At 36.3% G+C, this 14,759-nt stretch overlaps 3 protein-coding genes and 1 long non-coding RNA gene across 7 annotated transcripts; 2 read left to right on the top strand and 2 right to left on the bottom strand.

Moving 5' to 3' along the window:
* Nucleotides 1–781: 781 nt before the first annotated feature.
* Nucleotides 782–2,692, top strand: LOC138868066 (pentatricopeptide repeat-containing protein At3g62890-like). The gene has a single exon (XM_070147632.1). It carries the CDS (start codon nt 884–886, stop codon nt 2,690–2,692), a length of 1,809 nt encoding a protein of 602 aa, XP_070003733.1. The 5' UTR covers nt 782–883.
* Nucleotides 2,447–6,370, bottom strand: LOC104222378 (probable sugar phosphate/phosphate translocator At4g32390). Of its 2 annotated transcripts, none has more exons than XM_070147634.1 (2): nt 5,172–6,370; nt 2,447–3,032 (listed from the first exon to the last, which is right to left on the bottom strand). In XM_070147634.1, the coding sequence occupies exon 1, from the start codon at nt 6,268–6,270 to the stop codon at nt 5,215–5,217; it is 1,056 nt and encodes a 351-aa protein (XP_070003735.1). In that variant the 5' UTR covers nt 6,271–6,370; the 3' UTR covers nt 2,447–3,032; nt 5,172–5,214. The 2 variants fall into 2 exon arrangements, with proteins under 2 accessions (XP_070003735.1, XP_070003734.1); XM_070147633.1 differs by lacking the exon at nt 2,447–3,032 and adding an exon at nt 3,251–3,378.
* Nucleotides 2,899–3,600, top strand: LOC104222380 (uncharacterized). The gene is made up of 2 exons (XR_011400302.1): nt 2,899–2,988; nt 3,139–3,600. It is a non-coding gene; the product is annotated as an uncharacterized lncRNA (long non-coding RNA).
* Nucleotides 6,371–7,618: 1,248 nt separating the features above from the next.
* LOC104222379 (DEAD-box ATP-dependent RNA helicase 15-like) lies at nt 7,619–13,871 on the bottom strand. Of its 3 annotated transcripts, none has more exons than XM_009773609.2 (12): nt 13,751–13,871; nt 13,469–13,599; nt 12,869–12,969; nt 10,479–10,651; nt 10,146–10,377; nt 9,929–10,047; nt 9,286–9,342; nt 9,017–9,201; nt 8,345–8,489; nt 8,168–8,251; nt 8,018–8,081; nt 7,619–7,935 (listed from the first exon to the last, which is right to left on the bottom strand). In XM_009773609.2, exons 2-12 carry the CDS (start codon nt 13,582–13,584, stop codon nt 7,925–7,927), a joined length of 1,287 nt encoding a protein of 428 aa, XP_009771911.1. In that variant the 5' UTR covers nt 13,585–13,599; nt 13,751–13,871; the 3' UTR covers nt 7,619–7,924. The 3 variants fall into 3 exon arrangements, with proteins under 3 accessions (XP_009771911.1, XP_009771912.1, XP_070003732.1); XM_009773610.2 differs by having other exon boundaries at nt 13,469–13,622; nt 13,751–13,852; XM_070147631.1 differs by having other exon boundaries at nt 10,479–10,758; nt 13,751–13,849.
* Between the last annotated feature and the right edge of the window lie 888 nt (nt 13,872–14,759).

Raw genomic sequence — 14,759 nt, 5'->3', positions numbered from 1 at the left:
TTACGTAACGACGGATTTAACGATATGATACTATAAAATTTAAGTATCAATTAAAACAAACATCGTATTTAAAGTAACAGTACAATACAATACAATCGGTAACAACCATCCAAAGTTGTTAGTCTCGTCTAGCAACATGTTCTGTATAAAGTGATACTATACAGAAATTTTAGTAAAAGAATCCTAGTTCTAGAGCATTAATTGTTGCGCAAATTTTGGAAGAAGAATCCTAAATCTAAAGTGAGCGTAATTGCTTGGATACTATTTGTTAGCCATATTGATTAAAGTTACCCACTTATTACGTGTTTGGCACAATTTTGGTAAAAGAATTCTAAGTCAGAATTGACATTAATTCCTGGTTCAATTTCAAAAATTTGGTTTATATTTACATATTACAATTTTATCCAACATAAAATATACTTACGAAGGGCAAAAAAGGCGAACGACATTTCGCTAAGGGCATTCGTGCTTTTAATATAGTTATACTTTCATTGTTTTTTTAAAAGTGATGCGTAAACGCATATGGGAAACCAAATAATCACAAGTTTTATTCCAAAAACTAAACCTTGTATTAATTATTCAATATTTGCATTAGTGATGTATTATGAAAACATTAGTCAAGCATACTTCATGATTATTTTCTCGTATACAAACGAACTTGTATTGTAAAATAATGGTGTATGTATTAACAATAATAATGCATAACACGCAAAAGAAAGAGTGTCATTTATATATCATTCATTCAGTTCATATTCTTATTTATTATCTCTGCCTACAAACTTTTGTTACGAAAGAATGATAAAAATAATATACTCCTATTAGCGAAAGACACAAAATCATATACTCCTATTAGCGTTTCTCGCCATTGATGACATCTAACTAGATGAATCATTTGCCCTCCAAAACAAAGCTATTCGGTTCACTTCACAAACCCATCAGCAAGAAACGAGCAGCAGAGCAAAACTGCTTATCTCTCCTCCAACTCTGCAATTCTCTTCCAAAATTCCTTCAACTCCAATCCCATATCTTCAAATTGGGCCTACAAAATAACCCACTTGTCCTCACTAAATTCACCTCCATTTCCTCTGACCTCAACGCCATTACCTATGCTTCATCATTTATTTTCTCCCCATATGTCGAACCCCATTTCTTTGATGTCTTTCTTTTCAACACCATTATCAGAAGTTACGCTGTAACTAGTGATTTAAAGCATAATGCTTTGTGTTTGTATGGTAAAATGTTAAGTTATGGTATTTGGCCTAATAAATTTACGTACCCTTTTGTTCTTAAGGCTTGTGCTGGTATTGGTGAGTTGAAATTAGGCCACATTGTTCATGGGTCAGTGGTGAAACTTGGGTTTCATGATGATTCTCATGTTTTGAATACTATGGTTCACATGTACTGTAGTTGTGGTGGTGGGATTGAGTACGGGCGGAAGATGTTTGATGAAATGCCTAAATGGAATTCAGTAGGGTGGAGTGCTATGATAGGTGGTTATGTGAGATGGGGTTTGTCTAGTGAGGCTGTAGAGTTGTTTAGAGAAATGCAGGTTGCTAGGGTAGCACCCGATGAAGTTACGATGGTTTGTTTGTTGTCTGCGTGTACGGACTTGGGTGCACTTGAGCTAGGGAAGTGGCTCGAGGCATATATAAAGAGGGAGAACGTTCCGAAGAGTGCTGTTCTTTGGAATGCTTTAATTGACATGTTTGCGAAATGTGGTGATGTTGATAAAGCTTTGAGTTTGTTCAGGAGCATGAGTCAAAGGAATATTGTTTCTTGGACTTCTGTAATAGATGGTATGGCGATGCATGGCCGGGGAGCTGAGGCTGTTTCATTATTTGAGGAGATGAAGAAAGATGGGGTTGTACCTGATGATGTTTCCTTTATTGGGTTGCTTACTGCCTGTAGCCATTCGGGTTTAGTTGAGCAAGGTAAGGGATACTTTTATTCGATGACAAAGGAATTCGGGATTTCACCAAAGATAGAACACTATGGATGCATGGTTGATCTGTTATGCAGAGCTGGACTTGTTCAAGAAGCATTGGATTTTGTTCAGAGAATGCCCATTAAACCAAACCCAGTAATTTGGAGAACACTTATTACTGCTTGTCGTGCTCATGGTGAGCTGAAGCTTGGTGAAAAAATAACAAAAGAGTTGATAAAACATGAACCTACGCATGACTCTAATTACGTACTACTTTCTAACATTTATGCAAAAATGTTTTCTTGGGAGAAGAAGACCATGATTAGGGAAGTTATGGTGAAGAAGGGAATGAGAAAGGTTCCAGGGAGCACTATGATTGAGCTGTACAATGAAATCTATGAATTTGTGGCAGGAGATAAAAGTCATAGCGAGTACAAGATTATTTTTCAGATGGTGGATGATATTGGGAAGGAGATTAGCAGAGCTGGATATATTGCTTCAACATCAGAAGTGCTACTTGATATTGATGAAGAAGATAAAGAGGGTGCTTTAAATAGGCATAGCGAAAAGCTTGCTATTGCATTTGCCCTTATGAAGACACCTCCCGGAACTCCTATCCGAATTGTGAAAAACTTACGAGTCTGTGAAGATTGCCACTCTGCGACTAAATTCATTTCGAAGACTTACAAGCGAGAAATATTGGTCAGGGACAGGAACCGATTTCACCGCTTTATAGATGGGATTTGCTCATGTAAAGACTTCTGGTAGCGTTATGTACATGACGTTCAATAGCAGTCCTGGCAAGTCAGGAGTTTCTTTGCCATGAGCATTGATAGCTGAGCGGCTTATCCAATATGCATGATCTTCTTGCATAAACGCCGGAACTAGAAGTATCATGCTATAAAAGAAGATATTTTGGGACGTCTAAAATCCAGAGAACCTGGGGGACATTATCTTCTTTGCTTCACCTGTGAGTTCCGTTGTATCTCTACGTGGAGGCATTGTTTGGGTGGAACACGTAACGATGGCATGGTTGGCTTCCTTAAACTTCGTCATGAAGGCAGGTATGCTCAATTGGTTGTCTTTGAATTGTGGCATGACATCAATCCTGAGCAAAAGTGATGAATGCATGAGCCGTTTACAATTGATAAAACAAAAAAATGCCCATAACAATATTTGAAGTATACGTAATAAATTTATCTTAATTCATAAAGATGCTTTGAGAAGGGGGAACTTGGCGCAACAATAAGAGTTGGTGTCATGTGATCAGGATGTCACTGGTTCAAGCCGTGGAAACAGCCTCTTACAGAAATATAAGGTAAGATTGCACGTAATAAACTGTAATAGACTCGATGTTGTTCGGACCCTGCCAAAGCAGGAGCTTTGTCATTGCGCTGCCCCTCAAAAAGATGCTTTGTGCTGTGAGATGTTGTATTTGGAAATGCTTTTGATTCCTAAATCGTAACAGAAGAAAATTCAGGAACTTGATCCTCGGTTTTCTGTAAACACATGATATGACCTAAACCATTCTAGTTTGTTTGATGAAGTAAATGACTATCAAAGCTGTACATTCTTGCATTGGAAATGATTTAAGATCGTGATATACAACAAATACGATTTCTTTTTCCATGTTTAAAAAAGTAGGACCAATAAAATAGGTGCCATTGGCTGACATACATTTCTTTCTTCCACGTTCAATCCACTGCCCTAACTTGATGGTTATGCAGCAGATACTGAATTAGCTTATCGTCTATAACTTCAGTAAAATCTCATATTTTCTTTAAAATTAAAAGAAAGATGCATTATATTTGTTAAAAGCACATACTACAGTTTACTCAATTAAGTCAAATCCGAGAAAAAGGATAGAATAGAGAAAGGAAAGTGACGAGAATAGTCTTCTTTGTATAATGTACATTGGGCTACTCCAACAAGATAATATTATTTTTTTTACAAGTGTAATTGTCGAAGAAACCCCAGTTTGGATCATTCTATGTTGCATCAAGTTACTAGGATCCAATAAAAACATTTGATTATCAAAGTTAACCGTCCATCAATCACATTGCAGATACCCAGTCAAGTCATAAGATGGACTAGACTCCACAATGCCGTGTTACTTCAATTGTTCACAAACAATAAGTGACTAAGGTAGTAAATTCAGCAAAAAAAAGAAGTTGTAAACTTCGGTGTAAAAGTTGGCAATATTTGTGGCTTAAAGTTTTAACTTTAATGCAAGAATCATCACTTCAACTGCATTAAAGTGTGTTAACAGAGGAAAACGATAAAAGTATCCCCATAAAGGTAAGATTCCCATGAACTTATGGCGGATTTCCTCTTTCTTCAAAACTTTAACGTGCAGCAGAAAACTATCTCAATAGGTTGCAAGAACAGATCTGAAATTGCAAATGGCATCAATATGAACTCAATCCACTAGAGAGAGAAGACCACCTCGGGTAACAAATTGAAATTAGAATATGCAGAACAAAGCAAGCTAACTCTGTATATCACTTGGGACATCCAAGTGTGACACAATATACATTTTAGAATATGCAAATTGGGATCTGGCTTCATTCTTTGTTCATGTCGCTTCATATAAATCTGTGTCATTCCAATATTATATAAAAATAAAAATATCAACAAAAATAATAATTTCTCTAATAGTAGAACTTCTCTTAACTTAGCAAACATCATATCTAAGTTAGTCGGGCTAGTAAGGTTTGATTAACCACAGACTAAAAAAAATGTTCTCATCTGCATTTACAGAGGTCTGCTACCTCAACTGTACCTAATCCAAAGAGGAAAAAGGGGAATAACTTGTTGAATTCAAGTTGCCTCTCATTACATAACTTGCTATTTCCCCTAAAGGCTCCACTCAAACACTGCATCGTTACTTGCCTTTGCAGCTAGAACCAGAGAACAAAAATAGCTAGCACGCATACAGAGGGGAGGAAGAGGAAAAATGAAAATCTTGTAGCAGAATATAGAAACAGCTATTGAGCTATCTAAAATATTAACACTAACCATAATATATGAATTTAATTTGCAGTCAAAGCTGCTAAGACCTTTGAATATCCCAAAAATCCTATATATGAAAAAAGAAAAGTTAATTTATCAAAAAACAGTAACAGATCATCCAGCCAACATACCTAAAAACCAAGATCCATCCATCCAAGAGCAAAAGCCATCCCCCCCCCCAAAAAAAAAAAAATACTATTTCATGCTATGCAAAACTAAGTTAATAACTTCATACCCTTTTGTCAATAAAACCAAATTCTTCAAACAAAACCTTCAAATCAGTCCTGTGAATCACCCTTTTTTCCTGATCCACTCTGTTCTCTCTCTGTTAACAATATCCCACTTTCCTCATCTTCTTGCTGAGACTTCTTCTCTACTTCATTTGCTTTCAATGCTTGCAATTTCTGATGATTATAATAAGCAACTCCCAAGAATGCTAATCCATACCCAATCAAGTTCACTGGAGTTACAGTATCCTTAATCACTGACCAAGAAAATGCAATTAGCAGCCAATCTTTAACCACTCCACCAATATTCATTGTCAAAGCTGAAGTCTTTCCCACTACCAAGAATACAGCCAAGTTCAATGCAAATGCACACAATGAATTACTACCAAATATCACAAAATCAAATTTGAAAGAGTTACTTGCTCTCAAAATTGGAAGCTCCACAAATATCCAAGGAATTGACAAGAAAACCAAACAACTAGGAGCAACATAGTATAAAGTAGCTATAGGGTTAAAACTAATTCCCTTTGAATTCAACAAGATTTGGACCATAACCAACCTAGTTGCTTCAACCAAAACAGCTAGCAACTGAAGCAAAACACCCCAAGAATCATATTTTGCTTCACCATAAGCAGCAATAGCAATACCAACTGAAATAGCCAGCATGTTACACATAGTTGAATTCTTGAAAGTATCTTTTTTAAATAAGATTCCAATCGTGTAAACAGCAACTGGCATAAGGGCTTTGAGCATTTGGATGAACGAAACAGAGAGGTAAATATAAGCAGAATTTGAGAGCCAGAGGGACAGAGAGTAAAGTGCACCAATGGGGAGTACGCATGTAAAGTACACGTGGCGGGACAAGGTTACAGGTTCGACAAAGTTAAGGATACGTACGAGGAAGAAAGCTAGTGATGAACAAAAGGCCATGTGAATCATTGTAAGGGAAATAGGGAAAGGCCAGTTGTAGAGTTTTTTGTCAAGAATGTATTTGTTGTATACAATTACAGAGGAAGAGAGGAGGATCCAGATTCCTAAGTAGGTGTAGGAAACAATTATCTTCTTCATTACTCCGCCGGAGAGGGTGGCGCCACCTTTGCCCGTCATGGTGGCGGTTGACGGCGGAGGAGGTGGTGGTGGGAAAAAGAGGAGGGTGGTGAGAGTTAACAGAGAGATTTGGGCTGTGTATAGAGTTTGAGAAGATGGGGAAAAAGTGAAGGACTTAGATTTTATGTAGAAGTCTTGTTTTGCTCTTCGAGTTCAATTCTAATTACGGTAAATGTTATTTAATAGAATTAGGATTTAGGATACTTAAAAACAATTACCAAGATAGCTATATGCTACATTACATTATTACATTGAGTCTGTAAAAGTCTTTTCTATTTTTAAAAAATTACACGTGTTTTTTGAACTAATACTTCGATGTTTACTAGGAATTGGGGACCATAGTATACCTTGTAGTTCTGAGTTTATTTCTTCTAGTAAAATTAATATTATACAGTAAAGTGATCTTTATCTCGGAAAGAAAAGGTAGGAATGACAGTTAAAAAGTACAACTCAAAGAGGAAAATCAGTTTATACCTTTTATTATAAACAAAAACGGGAGAAGAATATTGAAAAGGGGTTGGTCGAGATGGAACGAGTCCATTAAATAAATTTAATACAGTGAAGACAACATTCAAATAGAGGAGAGTGGTGGGAGTTATACAGAGTTTGGACTGTGTTTTTGAGGGGATGAGAAAAAGTGAAGAATTTAGATTTTATGTAGAAGTCTTAGTCTAGGTGGTGATGTGGATAATAGTGGTGTATGGTTTAATGGAAATTGGCAGAGTCATAGTTTTGATTGTTTCCCTGTTCTTGTGTGGGATTTCTTTTTTCTTTCTGGGATTTAAAGATGAATCTGGAATGAGAGAATAATCCTTAGGAGTCAACGTTAATGTATTTTGAGTTTAATTCTAGTTATGAGCAATGTAATCTGAAATATAATTTCATCGTGGTATCGGATTGAATCATCAGTTCATCCTGCATCATGTAGGTACAGGTTTTTGACTTCCACTAAGTAGGGACTTTAATTTCCATCCAAAGATAAGATATGGTCTCGTAGCTCTAACCTTGACTTGTCGACTCATTGCCCAAATTGCTTTTGTATTTTTCGCTAGAATTATGTTTTGTTTTACTATAGAGTGTTGTAAACAGCTCTTTCTTTATCTGCTGTTTAATTATTTAATTTGTATATGCTTATACATCTTATCACTTATCACGAGTGCTATCCATGGAAATAATTCATCATGCCAAATTGAGTACCTCCAACTCCTAACCCCTTAAAGATAGTAACAAAATTCCCCATCGTATCACCACAATTTCTGCAATTGCACAGGATTATAACAGACTTCCACCAGGTCTTCACAACATGATCCCAGCAGTGTAGAACCATCAGGAAAATAGCTCCAGAAACTCGAATTAACCAAATATTATGCATGTTAAAGTACCAGCTAACATTAATATGATTCAGCAACTAAGCATAATAAAATTCATTGGGAATAAGTTATAGCGCTTAAAAAAATAAAAACAGAGACATTGTAGTGCTCCTCTTAACTGAGGAGAAAAGAGTAGTTCAACAAGGGTACAGCAGCTCAGCAGTGCAAGAGCATATAGTAGGAGGCCACCAATTCTTCAAATTAACAACAATAGCAAAACACCTGTCAGTTCCCCCCATCTTTTAGCCGAAATGACTTGATATTGCTGGAAGCTCTCGAGATCGCTAAGATGGCACTGCATACACCAAAAAAGTACATAAACACCAAGAAAACTTAAAGAAAGCAATAAATCAAACACCAAGAGAAGAAGGGCATACTGTATGTAGAAGTATCAATCTGCTCAGGAAGCTCTTTTATGTCTACTTCAAACCTTTCTTGAACCTACAATGGTGAAGCACAAGCAACTCAGAATCATATGGACAAAAAGATATCATATAACAAGATAAAATATTCAACAGTCTCCAAACCTGATTTAGAACATCAGAATCTGATGCAGATGACACAAATGTGATGGCAAGGCCTTTAGTTCCAAACCTACCAGCTCGACCCACCTATCAATGTTTTCAAACATAAAAGAATTAACACTACAAGCATAAGTAGATGTCAAAAGTTGAAAGTGCGACTCCAAAGAAAGTAGGACCTACTCTGTGAAGATAAGTGTCTGCAGAATCTGGCATGTCATAGTTAATAACAATGTTGACCCTTTCGATGTCAATGCCCCTACCAACCAGATCAGTTGCGACAAGAATTCTCTTGTGACCCTCCTTGAAACCCTTGTAGCGAGTCAATCTATCCATCCAAACGCAGAAATGTCAAAGAACCGCAGTCACAATTACAAAGAGTTTAACAAAACATCAAGAATAGCATCTTATAAATTTCACACCCTTCTTATTCCAAACAACTGACATGCAATAAAGTCGTCAGGAAATTAGAGAGAAGATGCCTGCAAGCTTTAACTATGTCAACAGGACGAAAACGAAGAAGTCAAAATAGCAGATACAACAAAAAAAATCCTATCTCATCGTCTAAACCATAAAAAGATGTTAGAAAGACATTCTAACTGATTATCTGGCTATTGTTACCCCCTTTCTTGGGTGACAAGTTGCTACCACTACTTTATTTTTACGTTTTTACAAGTAACGCAATATTTAATAAATGATAAACTTGCAGCACGCTAGTGCTAAAAAGACTCTACCACTACTTTATTGCACTATGCGCAAATTTATAAAACAAAAAATGTATACTGTTCCATATTTAATGTTTACTAGAATAAACAAGTACAAAAGAAGAAGCGCCTTTCAACAACAGTAACAAACCTTTCTTCCTGCGTCATGCCAGAGTGGATGCAGATAGATGGAAAATTACACTCCACTAGTAATTTATCCAGCTGTGCTGCCCGATTTACACTCTTGACAAATATAACAACTTGGTTGAAGTCCAAGGCGTCCAGCAGATCATTTAGTTTCCGGTTTTTCTCGGTTTCGCTCAATTTAATGTAGTGCTGTTATCGAATAGAAACAAGATAAGAAAGCTAACTCTGACGTAAAGAAATACATGGCATCATATGCATGCACCCAAGATGTACCTGTACAAGTCCATGAAGGGTCAACTTGGCCTCATCGTCAACATAAATTTCCATAGGCTGAAAGGAACAAATGTCATAGTAAAGCATGTTAGGAGCTTCGTGAAGCTAATGACATCCAGAATGAAACAAATGATGGATGAAGATGAATTGGAAGTCCATCTGTGCACTTTCTCCTTGGAGATGTAAAATCAGAACTATGTCTCATTGTTGCTCAGTATGTTTTACAACTGCACTAACAAGAATCTTTCCAGCAACAGTGCAAGCACCGATTCCACCCAGATTATCCCATTCTACTCAATACCTTCCCCCAACACTCCAGGCTTTTTTAAAAATTATCTAGGAACTTCTGATACAAGCACAATTGGAAGAAGACAAAGGAACTACAAGCTCAGTGCAACCCATTTTCTTTGTACTCAATACCTTCCCCCAACACTCCAGGCTTTTTAAAAAATTATCTAGGAACTTCTGATACAAGCACAATTGGAAGAAGACAAAGGAACTACAAGCTCAGTGCAACCCATTTTCTTTGTACACGTCCCTCTGGCTTTGACCAAATAAATTCACTACCAAGTGCCTGGAGAAATCTGAAATTACGGAAAACAGAAAACTTAGAATTTCAAGTAGAGCTGGCAGAGGACATTACATCTTGCATAAATTTTTTGCAAACTGGGCGGATCTCCTTGCTGAGTGTTGCTGAAAACATCATTACTTGCTTGTCATGGGGAGTCATCTTGAAAATTTCCTGCACATCTCTCCTCATGTCTGCAAACAAAGTACATGTATCGTATCAATACAAAAAGAGAATATCGTAGAAATGGGCAACTAGTTTCATGAAAGCAGAATAGTAAGCCAAGACATACCAAGTGATTCAAGCATCTTATCGCATTCATCCAGAACAAAATGCCTCACATTCCTTAGAGATAGGTCCTTATCTCTAGCCAATGAAAGTACTCTCCCAGGAGTTCCAACAACAATGTGAGGGCATTCATTCTTCAGAAGCTCCTTGTGAAGTTTGATGTTCACACCACCATAGAAAACAGCAACCTTGATATCGGGCAAATATGTACTAAACCTTTCGAATTCATGACAGATCTGCAGACAGCCAACGAGTCCCACACGAAAGAGGGTTACTTAAATAAATGGAAATAAACGAAAGTTGATTTTGAAACAGAACTGCAGATTTCATCACATACCTGATAAGCTAATTCCCTTGTATGACATAGAACCAAGGCAGCAACCTGACCAGCAACAGGTTCAATCTGTTGCAGAGTCGAAAGAACAAAAACAGCCGTTTTGCCCATTCCAGATTTGGCTTGACAAATAACATCCATACCCAGAATAGCTTGTGGAATACACTCATGTTGCACTGATGAAGAGAACCAAATAGAGTGGAGCCAAGAAGGCCTCAGTTTCAGTTTAAAAAAGTTTACCACTGTACACTTCTCCAAAATAGTAGTGATAGTAATAATTTACCTGAAAATAGATAGAGAAATAGATTGTCAAGAACTACACAGTAAGCAAACAGGGTGAGGTTTTGCCCAAGACAATGAATGAATAATCAAAGAGAGAAAGGGGAGCTTGAATCAGCATACATTGCAAAAAATACAAAAATATAACCCTAAAAGAAACACCTTGACCACAATCCAGAACACTAAAGTACAATTTGTTTCACATCCAGATGCTATATATAACACCATGAGCTTATGATTACAAAACTCAAAGAAAGGTTTTTGACCCATAGAACTGTTCACCTACAACTAGTGCATAAACTTGAAGGTAAACCGGATAATAAATTCAAATTATTGGACAAGATGGACTTTTTTAAGGATTCAATCAATCAAACAACAGAAACTAATTCCGATTGGCGATATGAATCCAAAAATTTATTCCGCATTACACCAATATCATAAATACACAGCAGGGCACTGGGAAGGGGAAGAGGAAGATATGGGAGACTATTCCTGCTTGTGTCAGGAGGGTGATTTGGAATGAGAGGAACCAAAGATGTTTTGAAAACAAAGATGAAAACATTTATACTTTGAAATACAGATGTATCCCTTTTAGGGTTTTTGGGACTAGAAGACCTTAAAACAGTTGATATGATGATACATTTTCTCTGTTTCATGTTTAATTACAGAGTGAAGAAACCAGACTGCAGAGATCAAAATGGATTCAAAGAGTTGTCAAACTTGGTCAATGAAAATGTAACTCGTTTAACCCATCCAAACTTGGACGTGTTTGGATAGGGATATATTCAATGATGGGCCACAAGTCAGACAAAACCCAAATTTGGCCGCAAAATACAGAAATATCTTTTTGGTTAGTTCTTTATGAATACCCCCCTTTACACTCTCCTTAAAAAGAAAACTTCTTTGGCTTGGCTTGGTTGGTTTATGTCACTACATATATTTTCACACTTTCTCTTGGAAATTATTCTCTTTCAATTTTGCTCACCAACTTTCTCTCTCTTTAAAGAAGCATATTTCTACCTGATGCCTCTCTAATGAATCTTCTTACTTCATCAAGAAAAAGATAGAAAAACTTTTTTTGATGGGTACATATCACTCTATAACTTCACACTCTCTCTTCTCTATAAATAGCATAAGTTTTTTAGGATCCCCAGGGCTTAGTTCAAGTGGCAAAGGTTGAAGGACTTGTGACTTAGGTCACAGGTTTGAGCCATGTGCCATACAAACTAAGCTTGATATTTAACTGGAGAATAGTATTAGGGACAGACCCATTATCGCCGAGTTCCAAAGGCTGCAGTTGGTTCTTGGGGAAGGTCCTAGGACATCAAATAAAAAATTAAGTTTGTTCTGGATTTTTAGGTGTAATTTACTCTCTATTCAATTTCACCAACTTTCCCTTTATTAAGCCATTTTTTGATTGAATTGGATATGTATTTTCTTCTCTACACTATAAAGAATAGAGCTTCTTCCGTTTGCTAATTACACAAATTACCAGAAAAACAAAACAAACTAATAGTGGGTTCTTGGGGAAGGTCCTAGGACATCAAAATAAAAATTTTAAGTTTGTTCTGGATTTTTAGGTGTGATTTACTCTCTATTCAATTTCACCAAGTTTCCCTTTATTAAGCCATTTTTTGATTGAATTGGATATGTATTTTCTTCTCTACACCATAAAGAATAGAGCTTTTCCGTTTGCTAATTACACAAATTATCAGAAAAACAAAACAAACTAATAGTTTCACTTGGGGTGGCTTGTGCTATAACTGGTTGTTTAGCCCAAATTGACTCACCCATCATGACCTACGCAATTTGTAAGTTGGATCATGAAATATTTTATCAATCCGTACTGAAACACAGCAAATAAAGTTCAATACTTCCATTTGACACCCATAAAACAGCATAATAAAATGAAGATTGCCTTCAGACAGCTCAAAAATCTTTATTAAATGTTTGAACATCATTCATTAAACAAGATGATGGCAAACATAACACCCGATAGAACAACAAATTTTATATTTCTTATTGGTAATTAAAATATCCCCAAAAAAAGGAAATAAAACACCCCATAAAACAGCAAATTGCAGAATCAAATGCAGAGATAAGAGATGACTTGCCTTCAGAGGGATGCTCAAACCCTGAATCCACAATAGCCCTCAGTAGCTCTGGCTTTAAAAGGAAGTCTCTGAATCCAGAGCTGTGAATTCCAACATAACCCCTATATTGACAAAGCATGACAAAAACATTTCAGACTTAATGCGAGAATAAAAAATCTTAGGCGTAAGATGAGGAGTATTAACCAGACATCGTCGCAAACTAAATCATTTATCAAATGAACATGCAGACATATTTAAAAAATTCTCACGTCTCACTATATAGACATGGCTACATAAGAGAGGGCACCCGTCTTCCAAACTCAAACTATATTAAAAAAAAAATAAGAAATACATATTTATATCTCACTTACTAACTTTAAAGCACATAGAGAAAAAAAATTCTCACTTTCAATCCATAATAGGGATGGACCGCAACAATTGAATTGATTATCTCATGCATACGGGTACAGGATTACATAGTAAAAATATGAAAAAGAACTCCACAAAGAGGCATGGGCTGAGGCGCACAACTTACTTTACACACACACATAGTAAGTTCGCATGTTCAAACAGACATAAGAAAAAAGTGACAGAACATAGAGAATGAAGTATAAAGCTCACTTCTTGGCGGACTCGCCGTTAACTTTTCCGTTGACGGAATCGGGGGCCTTCTCATCATCTTCTTCGTAGTCGAGAAGCTCTTCCTCGTAAGCATCGTTCTCCTTGTTCTCTCCCATTTTTGCTACTTAACTCTACATGTAAGTAGATCATAGATCTTGTAAAACAAATTATTTCAAAATCTAACAAAACTATTCAGCTCAGTAAATCAATAATAGTGAATTTCCAAACTATATTGCACAAAACGGAGAAAATAAGATAAAACTTTCACAGGGAACTGCTTACCAGCTGGAGCCTATCGGAAAAGCTGAGTTCTTGCGGCGAAATAGGGTTAGGGTTTGTAGCGTCTGCAGAGAAAAATGTTAGAGCAAAACGAGTGTGAGAGAGGGTTTGAATTAGAGGGGACGGGTTAATAACGAGGGCATAATGGCTATTTTTACCATTTTGTCCTTGTGTTATTTCAAAAATACGGGTTTGTATAAGTCGGCAGTGTAGTAGTTTTTGGCCGAAAACATCCCTCAACAATCCACCAAATTTATAGCCCGATTGGCCAACCTGCAAAAATCAGCTTATTTTTATAAATATTTTTTTTCAAAAGTACTTTTGGTGATAAACAGTTTGTGTTTAGCTAATTAGTTTGAAAAGTACTTCTGAGCAGCAATTAGTGTTTGGACAAGCTTTAAAATCTGTTTCTAAGTGTATTTTTCTCAAAAGTGTTTTTGGAGAGAAACTACTTTTTTCTGTTTTTCCAAAACTGCTTCTGATTCTCCTCAAAAACACTTTTTTCTTCCAAAACCTTGGCCAAACACCACAATTTTTGCCAAAAGTGCTTTTGGCCCAAGAAAAACACTTTTGGCCAAAAAGAAGCTTGGCCAAACAGGCTATTAACAACATCCTTGTGCTACACGATGAACAGAAACATCCCTAAACTTATTCTAAAGACTAGAGAACTTATTGCGCTTCGCGCGGTTATTTTGTTAAAAAAGTTAATGGATTTATGAGATATTTTTTTGTTAATTGGATCGAGGTAGACGAAGAACTATGAGAAATATTAGCCTCATCGATACAAATAATGTCAATTGTCTATTAATGACATACTAATAATTATGTAGGCAAGTAAACATTGACATATAGTCTGTTGTCTACATTCAATTTTTTTAATTAACTCGTCCTACATTATTATGACCATTCATTCTTTTAAAATATTACCAAGTGTGTTTAGAAGAGACTTGATGACACTCTCTGGAAGTCTTAATACACATAGTAATGAAAATAAAAAAAAATTAAACAACAA

This window comes from Nicotiana sylvestris, chromosome 6 (genome assembly GCF_000393655.2).
Source record: "Nicotiana sylvestris chromosome 6, ASM39365v2, whole genome shotgun sequence".
In the NCBI taxonomy this organism is placed as follows: Eukaryota; Viridiplantae; Streptophyta; class Magnoliopsida; order Solanales; family Solanaceae; genus Nicotiana; species Nicotiana sylvestris.
The sequence above is the reverse complement of the archived record's forward strand: the minus strand, read 5'-3'. Positions and strand labels throughout refer to the sequence as shown.

Coding starts and splice junctions, on each gene's coding strand:
- LOC104222378 (XM_070147634.1), bottom strand. CDS start 6,270: ATGACGGGCAAAGGTGGCGCCACCCTCTCCGGCGGAGTAATGAAGAAG.
- LOC138868066 (XM_070147632.1), top strand. CDS start 884: ATGAATCATTTGCCCTCCAAAACAAAGCTATTCGGTTCACTTCACAAA.
- LOC104222379 (XM_009773609.2), bottom strand. CDS start 13,584: ATGGGAGAGAACAAGGAGAACGATGCTTACGAGGAAGAGCTTCTCGAC. Junction 10,048..10,145: donor TAAGATGCTTGAATCACTTG/GTATGTCTTGGC, acceptor CTTTGTTTGCAG/ACATGAGGAGAGATGTGCAG. Junction 8,490..9,016: donor GGCATGACGCAGGAAGAAAG/GTTTGTTACTGT, acceptor TTGGATGGATAG/ATTGACTCGCTACAAGGGTT.